The sequence below is a fragment of the Eptesicus fuscus genome, chromosome 3 (genome assembly GCF_027574615.1).
Source record: "Eptesicus fuscus isolate TK198812 chromosome 3, DD_ASM_mEF_20220401, whole genome shotgun sequence".
In the NCBI taxonomy this organism is placed as follows: domain Eukaryota; kingdom Metazoa; phylum Chordata; class Mammalia; order Chiroptera; family Vespertilionidae; genus Eptesicus; species Eptesicus fuscus.
The window spans coordinates 86,851,199-86,876,009 of NC_072475.1; the positions used below are offsets into that span (position 1 = coordinate 86,851,199).

The 24,811-nt window shown below is 36.1% G+C and overlaps 1 protein-coding gene across 3 annotated transcripts in view; it reads right to left on the reverse strand.

Annotated features, from left to right (window-relative positions):
* The window catches only part of EPHA3 (EPH receptor A3), a 360,358-nt gene that overhangs the window by 10,472 nt on the left and 325,075 nt on the right, over positions 1-24,811 (reverse strand). For all 3 annotated transcript variants that reach the window (XM_008155577.3, XM_008155576.3, XM_054712267.1), the window contains exons 14-15: positions 13,488-13,637; positions 11,759-11,952 (exon numbers count right to left, since the gene is read on the reverse strand). In XM_008155577.3, coding sequence (XP_008153799.1) covers positions 11,759-11,952; positions 13,488-13,637 — 344 coding nt within the window. The remainder of the gene's footprint in view (positions 1-11,758; positions 11,953-13,487; positions 13,638-24,811) is intronic.

The following is a 24,811-nucleotide window of genomic DNA, read 5'->3' on the forward strand; positions in this document are numbered from 1 at the left end:
AGCAAATGATCCTTCCAGACACACTTAAACTATAAGGGTTTTACCTGTGAATACTAACCCTGAATATAATCTGGGATATGTGGTAAAAGCTTTTGTTCTCCTGAGAAAATGTCTCTGTGAGGCACGTCCATGTATGTGCTAACTGTACCCATTATTTAAAAGAAATTTTTAATTGGGCAATTTCTATTACCATGATGACATTTCTTCAACTCACCCCCTGACATACAGGAGACATGTATAAGTGTGAGGTCATGATTTTTAAACCTGAAAACTTTTATATCATGCTCTAGACATGCATCCTGTTGTGGGGACACATGAGAGGAATACAATTGACTATTGGAATTTTGTTGGAGACACATAAACATATTTGGTAAATATGGTCAAATTTTAATGAAATTATAATGCTGAGTTTAAGAAAAATATAGTAATGTGACAATTTGGTTTGCCCTATATATTCATCCTCAGTGGAAAATACAGATCAGTAGCTAGTTCTCTCACTGGCAGAATCATTTGTGAAGTGGAGGACAGCTGAAAGTGGAAGACTTTTCAATTATCTTTCCCTTAGACCCATGGTCGGCAAACTGTGGCTCGCAAGCCACATGCGGCTCTTTGGCCCCTTGAGTGTGGCTCTTCCACAAAATACCATGGCTTGGGTGAGTCTATTTTGAAGAAGTGGTGTTAGAAGAAGTTTAAGTTTAAAAAATTTGGCTCTCAAAAGAAATTTCAATCATTGTACTGTTGATATTTGGCTCTGTTGACTAATGAGTTTGCCGACCACTGCCTTAGACTAAATCAACTACTTAAATCCTCTCTACTTTAAGCATTTTGATTATAAATTAAAACTTAAAATTATGGAGTTTATAATTTATGTTTATGTCTTATGGTTAAATTTTAACTAACTTTCAGAGGTTATCTTTTTAAGAAAAAGGTAGAGACAAAAGAGGCATTACTTTACAAAACAATAATTTTCATTCCTTTAGGAATATGTAAACTACAAAATATAAATATAACATTTTGTATATTATTCTCTTATGGAATATATATATGTATATATAATCCTATCTAACAAAATTCAAATAGTCAATGCAAATTAACTGTAACTCCATGACAAAGATGGCAGTGCCCACAGCCAATAAGGAGGGATTATGCAAATTGACGTGAAAAGGCGAGAGGCAGAAGGCGGCACAGATCCAGCCAGAGTGAAGGCGGAAGGCGGTGGCCAGGGGGAAGGCCCAAGTCCAGGGTGCTGGAGGGAAGCTGGTGCCAGCAGCCAGGGAAAGGAAGGCCTATTCTTGCAAGAATCTTCGTGCATCGGGCCTCTAGTTTTCTATAATCCTTTAAATTACTCATCAGATAAAGATAAAACAACTAATTTTAATAATTGAAAATCTCTTGTTTTTGTTTGTTCTTTAGAACTTTATTTTAATAACTGAAAATCTCTTGTTTTTTCTAAGAATTTGAGGAACCCAGGTCCCAAAACTTGCATGATATTCTTGGGTTGTTTTGGCATGGCTATCATGCATGAAACAGCCTTTGTCACTAGCCAGAATCCTATATAATAAAGAGGTAATATGCAAATTGACCATAATGCCCTCACAAGATGGCTGCCTACAACCAGGCTGGCAGGGGGGTTAGTGAGGAATGACCAAATGACTGAATAAGCAGGCTGCACGAGGCAACCAGGCCCACAGGAGGGTTAGTAAGGGATGACCAAATGACTGAATAGCAGGCTGCGTGGGGTGACCAGGCCAGCAGGGAGGCCATGAGGGGTGACCAGGCTGGCAGGGGGGCAGTTGGGGGTGACCAGGCTGGTGGGGGACAGTAAGAGGTGACCAGGCCAGCAGGGGGGGAAGTTGGGGGCGATTAGGATGACAGGGGGGGCAGTGAAGGGTGACTAGGCCAGTGGGGGGGCAGTTGGGGGCAACCTGACCAGCAGTGGGGGGCAATTAGGGGTGATCAGGCTGGCATGCAGAGGCAGTGAGGGGCAATCAGGCCAGCAGGGGGGCAGTCAGGGGCAACCAGGCAGGCAGACAGGTGGAGCCAATGGTCCAGAATTGTGAGAGAGATAGAGCCTAAAACAGCAGTCGGACATCCCCCAAGGGATCCCAGATTGGAGAGGGTGCAGGCTGGGCTGAGGGGACTGGGCCTCTAGTTAAATATAACATTGGATCCATTGGAAAAAATCATTGAGTCAGTAAACAGATTGGATAGAAACAACAATAAATGCTATGTGAGAAAATTTTATAAGAAAAATGAAATGAGACCTAGAAAGAAGATGATATTATATTAAAATCTCTACAGGCATGCCCCCCACCCCGCTACACACACACCACACCCCACAGCTTGGATTTCCACAGTAGCTGTACATAGACTCTAATGTCAACTATTGTAGACTCTTGGTCTCATGAATAGCAATACTTTTTATTTATGGGTTTGTGGGTATAAAGAATCAAACCCCAGGACATTTATTTAGAATATTTATGAAGCATGCCTAATAGCAAAAAGTAGTTTTTCTTTCTTCTCAATTCAAAATGGTTTGTATTTTAAAATTCAACACTATAGCCAGACTCAAAAGGAGTTTAGAGAAAATTAGTATAAACAGATTCAAATAGAACAGGATGTGAGGATTAGGGATTAGAGTGACCCCAACCGAGCTTTTCTGTTTATTACTTGGATCAAAGTGCAAGGAAGACAGAGAATGACCTAATTTTAATGCCAGTGACCTCAGACTAACCAGCCCTGCAAAGTATCATTTTTCCACTTCCAGGATTTCTCTGGGGAATTGAAATAAAATTGGTTCCTTTCCTCCTCGGAGAGGACATCTGGAGAGTTTATCAATGGATAGGAATTTGTCTCTCACTGTGAAGAGCCTGTGATGTCTCTTCATGCTCACCAAGGGAATGTGGGCTTTTTGAGCAGCTGCAGGCATTGGCGTTTTTTTAGACCCAGCCCCAGACATTGGGTCTGAAGGGGAAATTTATAGGCTGGGTGATGTGCACCGTGAGCTCACACTTTTACTAGACAAATTAGATAGGTTTCAATCCGTGCAGCTGTAAACGATGTCCTGCAGAGTTCCACCTGATCTTTTACAGCTTTTCATAAATCAGTACCCACTGGCTGCGGAACACAGCCATTAAAAAGAAATCACGGGAATTATATGTTTGCTCAGGGGAAACAAAAAAATAACTTTCCTCCCTTTTTCTTTCCCTCCTTGTATTTAGGTTTGTGAATTATTCTTTTATGGATATTCATACTGCTGCATTACAGGTACATCTATATTTTCTTCCCATCAATTCTTATTTTATCTGTAAATGCTGTCATATCAATTAGCCCCGGATACTGGGAAACAAATATCAGTAAGTGACTGCCAGTCCCAAGAATATCTTCTCATAATGATATTATTTCATATTGCGTTAGGATTCTAAACTATGGGAATTGAATGCTCAGTTATCCTTCTGTAACATAAGAAGACTCCTTTTGGTTTAAAAAGGGCTTTATTTTTCATGTATTAAAATAATGATTCATACACATTTTTGAATGAATAAGAAGATGCTTACTGAGTCTAGAAATAGTAATAATATTGGAGATGTATGCTATACCACTGTATTTACATACATTTTCTGTTGTGAATAGTTTCTGAACTATATTAATTCCAAAGAGTAAGTTCTAAAAGAAATATTAATTATTTCTACTTTTATGATTGTCTGAAAATAATAATATTTTTCAATACCTTTTATAATTTAGTGTTATTTTTTTATTATTTCAAAGGATAATGATGACATACTGTATTTCAAGGGGAAATCTTGTATTTGCCCATTTTTTAAAAGTGTGGATGTTTGATGATCTTTATCATTTTATCTCTAACATTAAAATATCAAATATAAATAAATGTAATCTGTTATCAGTAACTAAAGGTAATGTTGAGTATGTATAGCTCCCAACAGTGGACTAATATGCAATTAACAAATTAAGGAGAAGTAAAGTCATTGCATTTAATTATCTGTAGGTGTTAAAGACAAAAATCTTAGCACTTATAGCTATTGTATCTGTTTTAATTCTTTCCAGTAGAAAATTACCTATTTTGATTAGTAAGATTAAAAAAAAATCACCTGGGTATTTAACATGTATTTATGCCCCTCCAAAAGGTTCCGTATCACATTTGTTCAGTGAGGAAAGTCACCCTGTCAGTTTCAGAATTGGAGGTCAAAGTCATTTGGAAAAACAGAAAGCTTTTGGGTCATTTGATATTTTAAAGGATATATTTGTCAAACAGCAGTTATTCTCTAAAATAATTTATTATGTACTCTTAGAGATCAGAAGCACTTTATTAATAATAAATGCCATTAATAATGAAAAAAATTGTATTGCTTATATTTTCTATATTTATCTTGTGAATTAATAAAAATAACTCTCTTCAAACAGTGAGCAATGCAATGAAACAGTATATTTAATATCAATTCAGATAAATTAAGTATTGAGTTGAGTTTTCAGAATCTCATTCTAAATACATTTAACATATTTTTAGGTCTTTATTCCATGAATTGGGTTGCCTACCTTTTAAAACCCCATTTTCAATGTATCAAATATAATGTTTAATACTTTATACCAAGAATTTGGATTCCTTAAATTTATAATAGTATTGAAGAATCTAGTGATCTGAAGTGTAAAAATTCTATGGATTTAAAGAACAAGTCATTTCTCTATTTCATTCGATAGTTAACATCCAAAAATAAAAAGTATCTGATTGACTGAATAGAAACAAATTTATTTCTCATTTTTATTAGCCTTTTTTATTTTTAATTTATCTACATTCATAAAAGTAACTGAATCAATTTATTTAAAGCAGGAGCTATATTATAAAACTAATCTTGCAAAAACAGTTTCCTTTAAAATATAAATTCTTCTTATTGTTGTTTTATGTATAACAAGCATCTGTTATAAAGTAAGAGAACACTATTTTGGTGTAAGACCATTTTTAACTTATTTACATTGCACTATTTTCTATCAATAACTTTTTAAAGAAGGATTGCTTCAATTCTTAAAAAAAGTAAGGGATATTTATTTTTATCCATTTACACAAAAGCACTATGATTATATCCATTTTTTCTAAATTCCTCAAAAACACTATTTTCACATTGCCCTTTTCATCATCCAATTATAACAAAACCTCTTAAATGTGTATCTCATCTATTACTCTAAAAAAAATCAAAATAGTCCTCTGAAAAGAAGCTGATGTCCTCATTACTTCATTGAAGGCTTTTCCCTCAGTTGTCTTTTTTTTTTGTTTGTTTCCCTTCACCCTTTTGCAACTTTTGATAATAGTTCATTCTACCTACTTCTGAAAAATTAATTCCTTCAGCTGGATTCTCTGCAGTGGTCTAAATTTCATTCTTAACTCTGTTCTGCTCTGTTATTGGTACTGTTCTCCAAAGCTTGTAGAGAACTGTTTCCTTCTTTCTGTGTTGGAATCTGTGCAGGAGGATAATGGTCTGAGATGTTTTAGGATTGCCATCCACTGGCATAGATTGGTTCTATAATCTTATATAATAAAAGGCTAATATGCAAATCGACCAAACGGCAGAACGACTGGTCACTATGATGCTCACTGACCACCAGGGGCAGACACTCAACGCAGGAGCTGCACCCTGATGGTTAGTGTGCTCCCACAGGGGAAGAGCCGCTCAGCCAGAAGCCAGGCTCATGGCTGGCTCTAAGGATGTCCTTAGTGCTTGCGGGGCCTAAGCCATCAGTCGGACATCCCCTGAGGGCTCTTGGACTGCAAGAGGGCGCAGGCCAGGCTGAGGAACTCCTCTCCCCTCCCCGCTCCCTCCTCTCCCAGTGCATGAATTTCGTGCATCGGGCCTTTAGTCTCCTTATAAGGAGCCTGAAATCTCCACTGGCTACCATTACACTCTACTACATATGAAGGAAACATTCACTCATTTCAATTAGCTTCTTGGCTCTTGTAGACATTTGAGTTAGTGACTTCTGGACTAAAAAATTGAGGCATTTAGAGATTTCAAAAAGATCCCTGGACCCCAGGGCAGCACAGAAGTAGCAAGGCAAAGCTAAAACATGCAACAGATTGGAATGAGGGAATCTCAATGTCAACCTATGTGAACTAATACCACTCTTCACAGATTAAAGTTTACTGATGGTCCATGGAATATGAAAACTTTAATTAGAAAGAAAATAATTTTAGAAAAATAAAAGTGGATACATTAGTGGTTAAAGCCAGCTTTGCTAGATTGAGATCTGTACCTGCTAAACATGGTTTTGATTGAGGCTTCTTTTATTATCTTCATATAGAGAACACTAAATTGTATGCCTAGATTTAATTTTAATGTTTTCCCCAGCTTGAGATGTGAACTTCTAGCTCCTTGTGGACTCAATCTAACTGCATCCAGAATGCTAACATGCCTCGCAGTCTGTCCTCCTTCTGCTGTCCGTAGGAACTGCTCTCAGGCTCCTTCCTGTGCAGAGCCTGGAAGCACTCTCTGGTACTTTCTCTGTCACTCTGCACATCTCGCTAGTCACCATGTCCCACAATACTCACTCCAGTAAAACTTTCTGAGTTCACATTCTTGAATATCTTGTCTTTTTGCTCAAATAATTCCATATTCTGAGGACTATTAAAGTATTTATGAAGATGTATTTCCCTCCCATCTATACTAATAAAAGGGTAATATGCTAATTGGGTTGGATAGACCAGACATCTTCCAGTTGTCTGGTCCTCCTTCCAGACAAAGCCACAGTGGCGGGAGCCGAGGCAGAGGCAGTTAGGGGCAATCAGACCAGCAGGGGAGAGCAGTGAGGGGCGATCAGGCAGGCAGGCAGAGTGGTCAGGGGCGATTAGGTAGGTAGGCAGGTGAGCAGTTAGGAGCCAACGGTCTCAGATTGCGAAAGGGATGTCCGACTGCCAGATTAGGCCTGATCCTGCAGGGGTACTGGATTGGAGAGGGTGCAGGCCGGGCTGAGGGACCCCTTCCCCCAATGCACAAATTTTGTGCACTGGGACTCTAGTATATAAATACAAGCTGTTGAGGATGGAGGTTGGGTTACCTATACTAACACCAGAGGCCCTAGCATAATGCCTTGCACAAAATACAACTAAATAAAAAGGTGTAGCTTCATATTGGTATGCAATAAAAATTTCAAATTTATACATGTATTCTCCAACTCTACTTTTTGGAAAATAAATCAATTACTAGAAAATAAACAAAACATTTAAAGTCCTCTATAGATTCAATGTACTTTCTATGAAAAAAAACCAATAGCATATTTCACAGATATGGAACAAATATTTCAAAATTTATATGGAACCTAATAAGACCCTGAATAGACTAAAAATCTTAAGAGAGAAAAAGGGAAAGTTGTAGGGATCACAATACCAGATATCAAACTATACTACAAAGTCATTGTAATCAAAGAGCCTGGTACTGGCACAAGAACAGTCATACAGATCAATGGAACAGAACAAAGACCCCAGAAATAAACTCATGCATTTATGGTCAGGTGATATTTGACAAAGGAGTATAAATGATCTCTTTGATAAATGGTGTTGGGAAAATTGGACAATGCATGCAAAAAAATGAAAGCAGACCACCAACTTACACTATATACAAGAATAAACTCAAAATGGATTATAGCACAAAGTAGATTGGCATACAATAAATAGTCATTGGAAAATGAATAAATAAACATTTGAATAAAATAAATGACATTGGAGAAGCATGACTATTTAAATCACCAAAATGGCCTAGTTGGTGTGGCTCAGTGGTTGGGTGTCAACCTGTGAACCAGCAGGTCATGGTGCAATTCTCAGTCAGGGTACATGGCCGAGTTGCAGACACGATCCCCAGTAGGGAGCATGCAGGAGGCAGTTGATCAATGATTCTCTCTCATCATTGATGTTTCTATCTTTCCCTTTCCCTCTCCCTTCCTCTCTGAAATCAATAAAAAATAAATTTATTTATTTATTTTTATATATATTTTATTGATTTTTTACAGAGAGGAAGGGAGATTCTATGGAATATGAAAGCTTTAATTAGAAATAAAAGGGGACATTGGTAATACTTTCAACATTAAAGGTATATTTTTTAAAAAAGAATAAGTGTATGGACTTCTTGACTGTGTTGTCAGAGAATTCCTTAGTTAATATAAGATGTAGAAGCTGTGTGGGCACATTGATGAGAGAGAAACATCGACCAGCTGCCTCCTGCACACCCCCTACTGGGGATGTGCCCACAACCAGGGTACATGCCCTTAACTGGAATCGAACCCGGGACCCTTTAGTTTTCAGGCCGATGCTCTATCCACTGAGTCAAACCGGTTAGGGCAAAATAAATTAAAAAAAATCATCAAAATGAGTCCAGATTTTTTCTAAGTGTAATGGGAACTCAAGATTGGTTATAAAATGGTTACCAAGATATCAAACATATTTTGATAAGAAAATTCTGAAGACTATATGAAAAGATGCTTGGGACAGGCAAGAATGGAAGCAGGGACACATTAGAAGGCTATTGCAGTGGTCCACATTAGCAGAGGGGAACGTTTTATATATATATATATATATATATATATATATATATATATATATATATAAAATGTTGGTAGACAGGGTGTGTTGATCCAATGATCACCAGCATAAAAGTGTAGGGAAGAGGAAAGAGGTACCGAGACTTGCTCTAATCCTGATGGGTAAATGAATAGGTGCTGGCATGCTCAAATAAATTAGAAAGGCAGTGGAACAATAAGGCTACCTGAAGAAAATAAAAATATATAGTTTTTAGATGTTTATGAGTCTTTTATTTGAGAACTTTGCTGTGAAGGGTGGTAAAAAAATCAGGAAGTAGTTAATAGTGATGTGGGATCAACAGAGGTTATGTTGACAAACAGAATCTCTTAAATTCACCTACTGATAAAAATTACTTAGTGTGTTGTTGTTTTTTTAAGCATCCACATTAAATTCACCTTTCCTAGAGATTCTGAAATGCTAGCCTGTGATAGACCTGGATAGTTGTACATTTAATACCCTTGTTATTCTTATCACTAGGAAAACTTGAGAAACAATGCAGTAGAATATATTTCTATGATAATGAACCTATAGAAAGGAAGAAATGGGATATGTAGGAGAGAGAGGATTTGCCTCTGACAAGTAGAAGGACACTTCCTCTCTTCTAATTAGAGATAAGAAGGACATGTTGTGTGAATGTAGGCACCACTAAGTTTCTATTTAGCTGCTAGAATTTCCCATTTGATAGCTTGTATTTTCTCAATAAAGTATGTGGCAAGGGCATCACTGGGAAATTAAAGGTGAAAGGCAGTGAATTCACTCAATTATAAAAAAGAATGAAATAATCATTGTCAAAAATGGGAAATCAAATATTCTACAATAAAATATTTCTTAATGTATGACAATTTGAATTTGTTGTTAATAAATTCATAATGAAATAATCTTCCCTGTTTTATATTTCAACTAGAGGCCCAGTGCACGAATTCATGCAACAGTGGGGTCACTTGGCCTGGCCTGTGGGATTGGGCTAAAACTGGCTCTCCGACATTCCCCAAGGGGTCCCAGATTGCAAAAAGCTACAGGCCAGGCTGAGAGACCCCACTGGTGCATGATCAGGGCTGGGGAGGGACACGGGAGGTTGGCCAGCTATAGAGGGACCATGGGAGGGCTCCAGGGCGTGTCTGGCCTGTTTCACTCAGTCTCAATTGGCCGGACCCCAGAGTGCACATCATAACAAGCAGTTGAGCGGCCTTAGCATTTCATTAGCATATTATGCTTTGATTGGTGAACGGATGACCAGAAAACTGGACACTTAGCATATTAGGCTTTTATTATATAGGATGGCAATAAGTACACATATAAAAACAATTTCCAAAATTTTTGTATTTAGTAAATTTAAAAAGATGGTGCTTTTTAGAAAAATACCTATTTTCCCTAAAATTATATTTGTTGCTACAAAATACATTAATTTATTCAGGTTTTAAAAATTAAATATTAGGAGAAAATATATTCAACATATTTCAATAAGAATGAAAAGGTGAATTTAAGAAATATGCTAAAATTTAGATGCCAGGGCATATTCTGACATACTATGATCTGATATTGAGACAATTTCCCCCCCCCTAATTGGAGTTAAATATCCCTAGATCATACAATATTGGTTAGTCTTTATATTGCTAATACCACCCTGTGGAAATACTTTTGAATGTCTTTTTTATTATATGGAAAGAATTGAAAAGATGTTCTTTTTCGCTATGATTGCTATTGAGTGAAGATCAAAAGAAATGACTTCAGGGTACAAAATGAGGACCATATGGCCCAGGAAAGGACAAGTTTGTTATCCTGTTCGTTGTTACATTGTCAGGTAGATTTCCAAAAGAGTCTGTGTAGCTTCACTCTGTGAAACTTAGAACAGAGATTCATCCTTGCAGGATAAGCGGGAGGTAGTTTCACCTACTTAAGAAATATCATTTAGTTCAGTGATCCCTAAATGTTATTTCCCACAAATAATGTATAATTTTTATATACTGATATTAAGACTTTGGTTCAGATTCCCCTTATTCATCTTATTTGAACACAATGTAATAATGGGGTCATGAATATTCAACATAATTATACCTATTCAGGTAAAAAAAATCATGTGTTCTATTAAAAAGTACTTTAGTAAATGCTCTATCAGTATGCAAGTCATCACTCTCAATGACTGTCAGTAAAAAGAGCAGATGTGCAAAAAAGACTCAAGCAAAGAAAACTTCCAATAGGCACTATATTACACCCTTTACATGTGAATCATATTGCTTCATCATTATGCAGTATTTACACATATCGCTTAATACTGTGGATTTGTGTACACTTTAAGTGTAGATCCTTTTACTAAAACTCTGTAATTTTTCCATTAAAGCACACATCATCAAAATGTGGAAGACCTGTTTTTCTCTTATGTATGAGAAAATAAATTATTAAACAATATAGTTTTGCCTTTAGTTTCCCTGGGAAGCACCAAAATATTAACACTTCTTTTCTTCTCATATGGCCCCTGACATAATTTATCCTGCCTTACCCATTTCTTCTATTGCACTTTGTAGGGACACTTTAGTTTACATTCTTCAAAACCATTAAGAGAATGGAGGAGTAAACATGAAATCTAATGGACATTGTGCATTCTGGATTGCTGTATATATCTGATGCATTGATGTTGTGTTGCTGTCTTGCAACATTGACATTTTTTTACCCTTAGTTTTATCCTTGACAGAACCTAAAAATGTAAATGGCACATAATATGGGTTGAATAAATAGTTGCTTAATTAAGGGAATATTGCATTCTGCTACGCAATGTAAAGTTTTGGAAGCATTTTTATCTTTGTAGCTTTACTTTAAGTGCAGAATAAATCAGGACTTCACTAGAATTTCTTACCACTCCAGGACATTTTTTTTTCTGTTTAAATAGTTGAGAGTGAAAAGAAGCTATGTGTCCTGGGTCCCTATTTTCCAAAGACTTAAGCCTGAATGTAAATTCACTTCTAGTCAAGATAAAAATTTAAAATAACAGAATTTCATCTTTATCATTAAATTGCATGAGATTTCTTCCTGACCAATTTAAAAATAGAAAAAAAAATGTCTCTTCAGTCTTGAGGAATATAAGTATCAACGAATGCAGGTGAAGAAGTGGGAGATAGAACTTAACAATTGGAGATAGAAAATGCATTCTTTTGAGCGGGTGCATGATGCAAACTAACGCGTCACCTGGCTGCCGCACTGGTGATGATCTTCAGGCTGCCTGGGTTCCGGATGAGCTTGTCCAGAATGCTGACAATCTGCTCAAACTTGGGTCTGTTGTTTCTGTCTTTCTGCCAGCAGTCCAGCATCAGCTGATACAACGCAGCCGGGCAGTCCATGGGGGGTGGCAGTCGATAGCCCTCATCCACAGCTTTAATTACCTGGGCAAGAAGCAAAATTTCCCGGGACTTAAGAGGTAGGGCTTCCTACTTCTTTATGGGCAGAACACACTAATATGAGTATTTTAAAGTTAAGTGGAAAAATTCTCAATTTAAATTGCTTAAACAATAATAGCTTATCAAATAACTATGATATTATTAATGTCCAAAATGTTATCTAAAGGAAGATCAAGAGAGAGAGAAAGTGAATTTAGAAGAGTTTGTAAAGATACTTTTCAGATTAAAACTTAAAAAAAAAATTTTCTATGACATAGGAAATTCAGTGAATTATAAAGAAAATTTTGTTTGGTAATACAAATTTCTATGGAAACTATATATGAGTGAATGCAGAAAAAAACAAAACAAAACCGTTTACATATTTTCTTTTTACCACATTTCAAATTATACCTTTCAAATCATGGTCAGGTCCTTTGGTAAAAGCTCATGAGTTGCACGGTTAAGTAACTATCAGTTTATTAGTATTTTTAAATGACATAAAACAGTGTTTTTAAATTTTACATGAATGAGTCATCTGGAGAACTTAATAATATACAGATGACTAAATTCTGATTGCATCACTCTGGGGTAAGGCCTGAGAACATGCATTACTGCAGATTCCCAGGCCATGCTAAACCTGCTGGTCCAGAGGCCACATTTTGGGGGGCTCTGACACAGAGAAAATTTGGAAAATAGAAAAGTGGAAAAGGGAGGCTGATTTTCCCATTACTGTTATAAAAAAAAATAGCTTGTTTGAAGACGCACAAAAAGGTTTTCATATCCAAACACATTAAAAGCAGTTTTATATGTGGTGAGTAGGAAATGACTAAAAGCATCTCAGCTTTCCTTCTTGTGCATTTTGAGATCACGCTCACAGTTTCTGGCTGAGCATAAAGAAAAACCTCTGAGTGCTGATCCCACATGCCAAGAGCATCCTTTTACTAAGCCTGAGCAAACATGACTTTATAAAAACAAAAATCCTTTTGAAAAATCATATCACAGTTATAACAGAAAGTTAAAGATTATTTTTTTCATCCGGAGACTTCAATTTGTATAATGAAATTCATGTGCAACATTAATACATAATGAGGAACAACATGCTACAGATTGATTGTTTTGTCTGACTTTGGGAAATACTATATTTAAATAAACAAAATGTTGGCATAGATGCATTAATTAAATCTACAAAGGCTGGCAGACATGTGTATCTTACTAATGTTACCTAGAAACAATTGTGTAGCAAAAATATTTCAAACACTCCCTGACATATACTGGTTATCTTGATAGTCACTTATTTCATTACATTTTAATACAAATGCCTTCATTTTTGCCTCAATTCTAAACCCCTGCTTGAGGGAACATTGTAAAGCCTTAAAAGCAGTTCAATTGATGTTCTTGCAAGATTTGAAAACAATTTCATTTTTTAAGTATTCTATTTCAATGTCACAAACTAGGAGCCAGCTGGTCTCATTAGGCTCCACTTCCTTGCATAACTTGATCTCTTAATCTGACTCCATAATTCATGGACTGCTTATACTTACGTCCTGATTGGACATCTCCCAGTATGGCCTCTCTCCATAGGACATCACCTCCCAGAGAACGATGCCATAACTCCACACGTCGCTGGCTGACGTGAATTTGCGATAGGCTATAGCTTCTGGTGACGTCCACCGGATGGGAATCTTTCCTCCCTTTGAATATAAAATCACATGGGCATACATGATCAATGCATAAGACACATACATTATAATCTAAATCTGACTGAATTTGTCAGGGTATTTCTCTTTTGAAATGGAACGTGGGTTTCTCTTTATGTATCTTGTTATTCTTCTATATTAATGGCAAGCAGGACTGTATGGCATATTATTTACTGCAATATTTGCTTCCAATAGATTTGAAATAATTTTAATATAAAAAGAAAAATTGAAAATTGCTTAAACACTGACATTTCATATCAGCTGTGGCACCTTAGTTAGTCATCTGTAACAAAGCGACTTGATGTGGATGTGCAATACTATTAAGTTAGAAGAGAATGAGGAATCTCAAATGAACCTTTGTTGATTTAACTAGATTTATGTTCTATCTACAATCTTAGTTCATAATGTGAATAAGTTAGTATTCCTTGACACTTATAGGTATTTGTTAACTAAACAAATTAAAATAAAATTTTACGTCTACCATCTCTCTTTAATACATTATTTGATTATCTTAATTTATTCAGTGCCTCATTTCATTATTATTTTTTAGTTTTTAAATTTTATTTTATTATTGAGAGTATTACAGATGTCCCCCACTTTCCCCCATTGACGCACTTCATCATTATTTCTTCCTCCATTGACCTACTTTCATATATGAGGTAAGTACAATATAAACAAGAAAGATATGATAACTGCATTCCCAGAGCTTTCTAGAGAAGGATATTGGTTCTATGAGTTATAGTATATATAAAGGTATGCCTCCTATGGAATTATCTCTCAGTTTAATAAATACATTTAATAAAGATGTGCCAAGTAGCAACCATATGGGAAGTATTATGCTAGTCACTTTGGGTGAGACCAATAAAGATAACATGCCTGTCCTCCTAATTGGAAAATATCAGGCAAAAAGGAATAAGTATTAGTTGTTGTGCATAATTAAATGCAGAAAAAATAATTATCTTATCTAAGAGATAAATTTTGCTTCAAACTTTACAACACATATGAATCATCCGTGGCTCGCCCTCATGCCTGGGGAAATCCTGATTCAGTAGTTTCAGAGTGTAGGCAGGGCCTGCGTTTCTAAGAGGCTCCAGGGGATGCTGACCATGCCGGTCATGAACCCCACTCTAAGCAGAAAGGGGGTAGGGAAGACGTGCTGCCGAGGAGGGAGCCCCAATTATCACTAGAGAGACTGAGGGGGGAGGTCATGCATAAATTGAGCTTTAAAAGATGTATCAATTTTTGATTCAACAAGAAAAAATAATCGATGTTCCAAAGAATTTACATAATCAAAATATTAAGCTATATTCACCAAAATGTGCTCCACTAACATTGCACCTCATAGCACTTCGCTGGTCTGAAGTAATGCTCAAGGGGAACAATATATTGCTTTTGAGAAACACATGGGAAACAGGCGGTGCATTATTTAACCTCAATAGGCCTCAGTTTCCTCATCTGTTACTTGGGAAAGTAAGAGAACCAATGCATAGCTTTGTTGTTGGGCTAAAGGACAAGTTTCAGTAAAATCTTTAGCAAAGTCCCTGGCACGTGGTAAAGCTTCAAGAAACATTAGCTTACTACCCCCACACTCTGTGGGAAATGGCATACATCAAAGCACAGAGGAAGAAAATATATGTTCTGGAAGAACAGTTTCTGGTGTAAAAATACAACAGATTGTGTGGAGAAATATAATGAGAGAGGATGAGTAAAGGGTTAAATCAGAACTTACTCAGAGGTATACTGAGTTTTATCCCGTAGAGGAAAAAGGTATACGTGGTTTTAAGGACCTTGGAAAACTTAACCCTTCTTGACATTTTCACTCAAGTGAGCTGTGCAGAGAGAGTACTGCCAGGAGAGCTTTGAGAGAGGCAGGGCTTACACTGGGCTTTGAAAACTGCATGAAACTGTAGACAAGCAAGCACAGAGAAGGGGCCTGCACACAGCCTTCTTAGGATGCCTCCAGCCTAAGGTAGTCAATGACTTATATCGGTGAAGAAAAAGAAATCAATTGGAGAGATGGGAGCCAGTTTAAGAAAGCCTTGGGAGTTAGTGGGAGACACTACAGTGCTCAGCATGCACTAGAGGAACGATGGTGTAGAACCAGAAAAACAGAAAAGGTTTACCGTCACGTAGGTGAGAGGCCTTGTCCTAGGACTTTCCCCTTTCTTTTCTCTCTCACACACTCACATTCACTCCTTCACTCTTTACTTTACAGTGTGTGTTCTTTTTTTTTTTTTCCCAGCAAAAATTTGAAAGGTCTTTTTTTCATATTTAAATTCAGAGGATCTAGTGTCAAGCTAATATTGCCCTTTTCTCTGTCAATGTATTCAAACTTAAAAATAGTATTTTAAAGCCCCCAAATTAACATATTTGCACCTGCCTAGACAAAGTTTGGGTTTTAAAGAGTCAAGATTTCAAATAATACCTCTGCAGTTCGATGAAAACAGAATTATACATGTGGCAATTAGCAAAATCTATACAAGATGCCAAAGAGAATCATTGGGCACACTTTATGTCTCATAAAGAGTTTTTAGAATTAACATAAGTCAAACAAAGCTATATTCATAATCCCCCCCAAAAAAAGGATACTATTTTAAAATCTCAGCTAACTGCCTTATCTCTGCTACCCAAACCTTGCTATTTCCTTTCCTTTGCCCAGAACTAAATTGCTAATTATGTGAATTTGCCATACACTATAACTTGCGTTGATGTCCACTGGATGGGAATCTTTCCTCCTTTTGAATATAAAATCTCCTGGCATACATGATCAATGCATAGGATATATAATATACATTAGAATCTGAAATCTAACTGAATTTGTCAGGGTATTTTGTGTGCCACAAAAATGGCACACACCAAAAAATGAAAAGAAAATTATTTCCATGCTAAAACGGTTGTGTTTACTTAGAAAATACAAGGCACCGATACATGCCACCTTACTAAGATCTCTTGTTGAAATTAAAAGAGATTGATGACAACCATGAACTTACCGCATATTACTCCAACCAGGATTAAAATGGTGCCTGCCAAAGCTGTTTCATCTTAAGTGATTCATCTCTCTTTTTTAGAGAGGGGAGCAGTGAGCATATTTTAATGAATTTCTTTAAAAGAGTGAATACTAAAAAGTGATCTTTTTTTTTTTTTTTTTTAGAAGGACATAGCCAAGCTTGTGTTTAAGCTTGGAAGGAGAATCTTCTCACGTGCTGTTCTGTATACAGACGCACATGCTGTTGGATGGATCTCTGCGGCCACAGCCAAGCCCATCTCGTCAGTGGGGCTGTGCTCTCCACAATCCCATAAGCTTGACTGCACCTCTTGCAGTGTATTCTCTAATGCAGCACATGGTTACAGATTCAAGCAAGTTATTTCCAGAATGATTTTCCAATCAAGTGCTGTCTATTTGCTTTCACTGTATAAATCTTATTAAAGTATTAAAACCTACACAAATAGAAAATGTATTTTGGAAAAATGCATAAAGAATTATTTTGATGAAAATGCTTACATTTTGAATTCTGCTCTTGTGCTAATATGTGCCTGCCACACACACACACACACACACACACACTTGTTAGAGTAACAAATTCAACTTTTAAGTATGAAAATATAAAAAAATTCTGCCGAAACCGGTTTGGCTCAGTGGATAGAGCATCAGCCTGCGGACTGAAAGGTCCCGGGGTTGATTCTGGTCAAGGGCACATACGTGGGTTGCGGGCACATCCCTGGTGGGGGGCGTGCAGGAGGCAGCTGATTGATGTTTCTCTCTCATCGATGTTTCTAACTCTCTATCTCTCTCCCTTCCTCTCTGTAAAAAATCAATAAAATATATTTTTAAAAAATAATAATAAAATTAAAAAAAATTCTGTTAACAGTGGCTGATCAAATAGCCCATACATGTTCTTTAACTTGGATCGCACTAATTCTTAACAAAATGTTTTGGCCGTCAGCTCACTGTGCTGCATTGGGAAAGTATGATGACCACATTGCACAGTAGTCGCCATGAGATGACAAAAGCCTCTCACTGCAATATTTGCTAACCTTGGACACGCAGGTTATGGCCTCGTTACTTGTTTGTCAGTCAGGTTTTTAATCTAAGCTTTCCTCTGGCTCCAAACTAGACTAAAGCTCAAGTTGCCACTCTTAGGCATAAAGAAATGAGATTATTTGAAGTTTTTCATTTTATTCCGAACATGTTATTCTAAACTCAAGAAAAGTAAATAAGTGGCATTCAGTTAGTTTAACAATTAAATCAGTTAGCGAAGTTATATGTTTCCTTAACTTATCTAGAAGTTTCCATTAATTAACCTTTTAGTGTATTAGTTGTGTGTGTGGTTTTTTTTAATGGCTGAGCTCTGTTCCATGTCACTGTTTATTTTAGTTAGTCCATATACTTAAAAGTTAATATATTTATATTAATAACAAATAAAATACCCTTAATTCATATTTTCCTATATTATACCTACACAACTCATTCTAAATAAACAACTGGGGCTAATTTGAACTTTTTATTTAGAAGAAAGTGTGAATTAATAAGTATTGTTTGCCTTTGCTTAATGCCATGTTGAATGCGCTAGATAGTTAGCTTTGAATCCTAGAATTTTAACCCTCGAACACATAGCTTTCTTATTAGAAAGCTTTCATTATCTGTGTCCAGATAGTGTTTTAGACTGATTAGTTTTGCTCTCACATTGATGTGATAAGCATAGATTGAAAATTCTCATCTTGACCCTACTTAGCCATCTGGTAAATGGTGCCATCCATCATGGAGGGAATCAGGAAAAGAATAAAGTTGATTGAATATTATATTCATTATTATTAAGGGACATTTTTATCATTAGCACTTGATTTATAATATACATAAAGAAACTAATAGTGTATCTAATTTTAATAGAGTACTCGATAAATGTTTGCCTTTCTTCCTTTCTAATTCTCTTCCATTGGCTAACACATCCTTACCATTGGTATAAAGAATTTATTAAATGCAGATAGAAGGGAAAGCTTATTGTCAACTTCAAAGCACTATTCAAACTTAGCATTTGTTACTATTGTTGCTAAAAATAAATCAAATTAAGAGGAATATTATAATTTTTAAATTTTTTCTGATTGGTAAAACATGTCAATTGGCTCTGACTTTAAATGAGAGAAATATGAACCATAATTATATACACTAAACATAAAAACAAGCTACAGGAGAGATTCCAACATAGCAAATCATTATAGAGTTTGAGGAAAGGTAAATGTTATTATAAACTAGAGGCCCAGTGCACAGGTTTGTGCACTGGTGGGCTCCCTCAGGCTGGCCTGTGCCTTCTCACAATCTGGGACCCCTCGGGGGATGTTGGACTGCAGTTTTTGGCCAGATCCCCGCAGGCCAGGCTTAGGGACCCCACTGATCCAATGCTGCCTGCCGCCCCTGCCTGCCTCTCCTGCTCATCCAGGCCCTGCTGCGCCTGCCATGGGCTCGTGCCCAGTCAGTCCCGATTGGTGCCCGTTGGTCAGCAATGCTCCCGCTGTGGGAGCGCACTGACCACCAGGGAGCAGCTCCTGTGTTGAGCATCTGCCCCCTGGTGGTCAGTGCGCATCATAGCGACTGGCCGAGTGGTCATTTGATCGGTCCTTCAGTCGCTTAGCCTTTTATATATATAGATAGATATGTTATCATAAACTCTTTAAATTAAACATCGCGCTTTTAAATTCTCTATATTCAACACTAGTAAAATGAATTCAAGTAGAAGCTCTTGTCCTGTCCATTGTTATAAATAAAATTAGCGTGCCTAAACTATAATTTGAAATCATAGGGCTATGAAAGCTGAATAGCTTATAAAGCTGAAGATAATTAGCATAAGCCACATGAGCTTGTGCTCACTCACTGCAGAGAACAATGGTCTTTTTCAGATATTATCTTGGCAAATGTGCAAAGTAGGCACTCAACAATGCTCACTGACTTGAATATAATTTCTTTTCTCTTAAATAATACATGCTATTCTTTTTTTATATTTTTTACTGGAAAGCTTTCTCCCTGCCTGCTTTTTGTAACTAGCAAACTTCTTAGTTGAACATCCTGGCTGGGAATCCTGCAGCCAAGTTGGTTACTCAGTGTCCTGTGATCTGTCTACTGTTTAATTATCCTGACCTGACTGAGATATCTATAGAAGTAACTGCCTTTCCTCCTTCTTCTCTGTGTTCCCACAGTTTAAATCTGGAGTCTCCCTTTTCAGCTCTCCTGCTTACAAAGCCTTGTTTTCTGGAGAAGTGTTTTGTTGAGAGAGAATATGATTAATATTTTATGAACTAAGAGAAGTAAATTTTAGTGATTTCTTTGATACTTTTTATCATTTTTAAAATATACAATTCATTTTTAGAAAAAATCCAATTTTTCATTATATATGTAAATATGAAATAAGAATAAGGCAACATGTAGCATAATAACAATATTTTAAAAAATCATACTATTTTCTGATTGTCTCCTTTTACCCTTCATGCTACTATTTCGTAATGCCATTAGTTCCATGTGGGTAGTAAATATAAGAATCACTGAAGATCAATTTTTAAAAGTATATATAAAATTATAAAACAATGTCACTGGGTTTCATATAGATTAAGTATTTTAGAATTTGCAGAATGCTATAAAGGTTTTCATTTGACTTTATAAACAATATGCATCCTATGACAAGTGCCTCAATATTAATGTTGCAGGTACTTTACCAACTTCAAACAGCACCAATAATTTAATAAATATTCTTAATCTATGCACATGAATATTACTCTATTCCATTATAGGATGAAGCTAAGTAAAAAAAAATTAAATATAAAAATAATTATGCATTAAGATATATGCTAAAATATGACATACTTATGAATATCTTCACTTATGAACTTACTCCATTGTCATCTTAATAAGATCAAACATCAAAAATAAATGAACAATGCTTAAAATTTATTGCATTGGGGGATATAGACATTTAAGAACTAGATTGATATCAAATGAAAATGTAATTTAATACAAGTGAAATTGTACTATTTGTTGCATTATGTTTGTGATATCCCAAAGGTCAACATTCTAGGAGGCCTCATGGCAGATGACTAGACTGGTCCATATTATTTTACAAATTGCAATGTATTCCACCTTGCCCCATGCAACTTGCAGTCCAGTGTGAATAGGAGAAGTTATAAAGTACCTGAGAAATTATCCCACTCTCATCCTTTATACATTCTTTACATATGTTAAGTAACTTTAAATGCGGTCTCTCTTCAGCAGCCCTGTTGACATATGACTATATTGATTCTTTGTTGTGGGGCTGTCTTGTGCACTGTAGGATGTTCGGTAGCATCTTTGGCCTCTACCCAGTAAATTACATTAGCATCCTCTCAAATGTGACAGCCAAAAATGCCCCCAGACAATGCCAAGTATCCCCTGGGGAGAAAATCATCTTTGCTTGAGAACTCTTGCTTCAGATGATATGAGACAAACTCTGATCTTCGAGGGAGAATAATTCAAAAATGTTCAGGATTTATCTAGGACTTTATGTAGATTAAGTAGAATTAACCTTTTCCTTTTTTTCCTCACTGTTCACACACTTTCAGTGGACACTTTTATTTCAGTACTAATCTACAAAAGTAAGGGCCAAGTTCATCTGAACTAATCTTCTGATACCCGGGTTTTGGTAATTATAACAGCATCCCTTGAGCTTTTATTTAATTTATTTTTTTTTTTGTTAATCTTCACTCAAGGATATTTTTTCCATTGATTATTAGAGAGAAAGGAAGGCAGGGGGAGAGATGAGAGAGAAACATCGATGTGAGAGAGACATATCCGTTGGTTGCCTCCCACTTGGGCCCAGATCAAGGCCGGGATTGAGCCAGCAACCGAGGTACATACCCTTGAGAGAATCCAAACTGAACCTGCGACCTTTCAGTTCACAGACTGACGCTCTAAACACTAAGCCAAACTATCTGGGGCTCCCTTTGAGATTTTCCCTCTATTTTTTAATGTTTTCTTTTATTTTCCTTTCTTTTTTCATTAATTCCTTTTTTTTTTTTTTTGAAAAGGGGATAACTTCCTAATACTAATGAAACTTAAATTAACCTTATACATTAAGCAACAATTTCTTTATCAGATGAAAGCATCAATGACCAAAGATTTTACTAAGAAATGAGTGTTTACTCCAAGAGGAAACATTACCTACAGCTCCAAAAACATAAATGTCACTGGCATAATGAGACATTGGATAAGATAAGAGTCCTTGCGGGACCAATTTCGTTACAGAATAGGGTAAAAGAAGAAGCCGAGGCCCATCCATTTCAATTTAGATATACTTCATGATAATGTTCTCTACCTTCAAGCTGAGCACCTATAGATTTGAGACCCTGAAGAGAGGACAAATTGAATATACAAGAGTTATTTTCCATTGCAGAATTTATTTGTACTTCTGCTCCTGTTTAGACCACAACAATATCTCTTCCTCCCCCATCTCCTTCCTCAACAAATTTAAGCTCATCTATTGCTTGACATGTTGTTTTCTTTTTATTTTTCAGGTTCAGAAATTTATTTTCCAGTTTATACATAGGATTGGGGAGTCATTTTAAAATTTTAGATGCTTTCCATGTAACTGACAAACACATTCTTCAATAGCTATCCACAAATTTGGATTTGATGAGATAAAATGCTGCATTTGGCATACTTCTTGCTTGTCACAGGAAAACTATTCTAATGCAACTGTTGTAAATGAATTACATCTTGAAATCAGTCCACAATTTATATTTTGGTTGGTGAAATGCTACTTGGTGCTTGGAATATTATAAAGCACAAATATTTACTATGCAAATAATTTACAAATATCTTTTCAAATATTTAAAAATATTTTAAAATAAAATATATTTTTTTATATCTACATGTAAGCTTTCCAGATATTTATGTATCTGAGAAGTCTCCAATTGCCTGGAGTAAGCCCAGAGTTACAGCATAAGGAGTGTCTGAGAGCTCTCTCCAATCCAAACTTAACATCATCAGAAGTTAATGTTTATTCTTCATATCTGCACTGTCAGACCTAGAACCAGTTCCTCTCAATGCGGATGTCTCATCTATTTTTAGCTCAGTAATTTGGGGTGTAGGGAGATTTATGGTCACTTGCTCCATTTGAATTTTAAAGTTTAGTAGTAATCAGGAGTCTTGGTTTCTGGGCTCAGCTTTGATCCTACTATTAAATTTTAACCAAGTTTCTTAACCCCTCTGCAGATATCTTGTCATGGACAAACTGAGGGTCATGAGAAATATAAAACATGACTTTATATTGTCTTATCTATCTCTAACAGATGTGCTGACTTATGAACCTTAGCTCTTACAACTTTCAAATTTCTGTCTAAAACCTATAGGACTATAAAGGATACTGGCATTTTCAATGTTCTGTATTTAGGACTCTTAAAGATGATCCTAGCTTTAAACTAAACTGCATATCTATTGAGTGTCATATCTGAATTTACTTCTATGTAATTGTTTACAGAAAAGTTAAAAAAGGAAAGTGCAAATAATGATACTAGAGATTCTGTGGGCAGAGGCATTACTTAATTGTTAAACTCTAATCCAGGATTAGTTAAAGTAGTCCAAAACCTAGTTCACTTTGGCCATAAACAGCAGTTACAGTAGGAATCATGCAGTAAACCTGTTCTCAAAAAGATCCTGCAATTCAGTTCTCTAAGCTTAATGAAGTTAGACAGTTCAAATGAGATCCTTGGCTAAAAGCCCGGATTTTTCAAGCTTTTAAATGAAGTCAGCTCATTTACTATGGGTTAGGGGACTCCAAGGCTTGATTTCTAAAGAAAGGGAGTGTAATTGCTGAAATCTCTGGACATTGAGGGATAATATCTAATATTTGCCCCAATTTTTCTCTAATTACATATACAAATCTCTCCTTGCTGAATTAGGAAATGCTTTGCTGATCCACAGTTCATGGTTACTGCCGGTGAGCTCTGTCAAGTCATACTTAGAGTGACAAAGGACTTTCGAGAGTTATCTTAGTAAACCCTAAGTAATTGAGTGTTTAACCTGGAGACAAATATTGGCTTCTCAGGTTGGAAGTGGAGCTGTAGAGATAAATCATTTTACTCAATAGCATCTATCTATTGCAGGGACTGAACTCAACTCACTGTGGATAACAAGGTGAAGGGCGATCCAGGAAGACTCCCAGAGGAAGCATCTGTCCTTACCCCCAGTAGTTCAAATCTAAAAGCCATTGAGAATCGTTTCAGCAGATGTTTGATTGCCACAAGCGATCAGAGACAAATGATCTCCTTGGTAGCAAAAGCCCATCCCTTGAACTTTTGAGATTTTTCAACATTATGCGAAATGCTTAAGAATTTCTTGAAATCCAGAAAATTTTCACTTTGCATTCTAAGTAACTAGATGTCTATCTAGGAAATGAAATATAAATAGCATTTCTGATACTTTCAGGCTACAAATTCAAATACAAAAAAAAACATTTATGTTAATTTCATAAATATAAAATTAGGTCATTTGATGTATAATGTCTCCTTTTAACAAAAACAATGCAAAAATTTCAGGATAAGGCTAAACATATATCCTAATATGAGTATAGTTCTTTGTCAAAGTTCAATGAAGTTGTAAATGTTAAACTTTGTGGTTTATATGTAATCAATCCCTTATTTATTTTTTAAAAGGTTACATGAATTCACTTGAATGTCTGAATTTTTAGCCCTCTAAATACAATTTTCCAAAGAAACAATATTTTAAGCAAATAAGTAAAAAATATCTATTCAATATAGCAGGAATACTATATATCTGTAATAGAAATAATAATATAGAAGTATTAATATTTACTTAATTAACCAAAGAAATAGTGCCTAGTATATTGTAGGCACTTAAATATATGCTGAGTTGCCGAAACCGGTTTGGCTCAGTGGATAGAGCGTCGGTCTGTGGACTGGAAGGTCCCAGGTTCGATTCCGGTCAAGGGCATGTACATTGGTTGCGGGCACATCCCCCGGTGGTGGGGGGTGTGCAGGAGGCAGCTGGTCAATGTCTCTCTCTCATCGATGTTTCTAGCTCTCTATCCCTCTCCCTTCCTCTCTGTGAAAAATCAATAAAATAAATAAAAAAAATTAAAAATAAATAAATATATGCTGAGTGAATAAATGTTGCATTTTAGTAGAAGTAG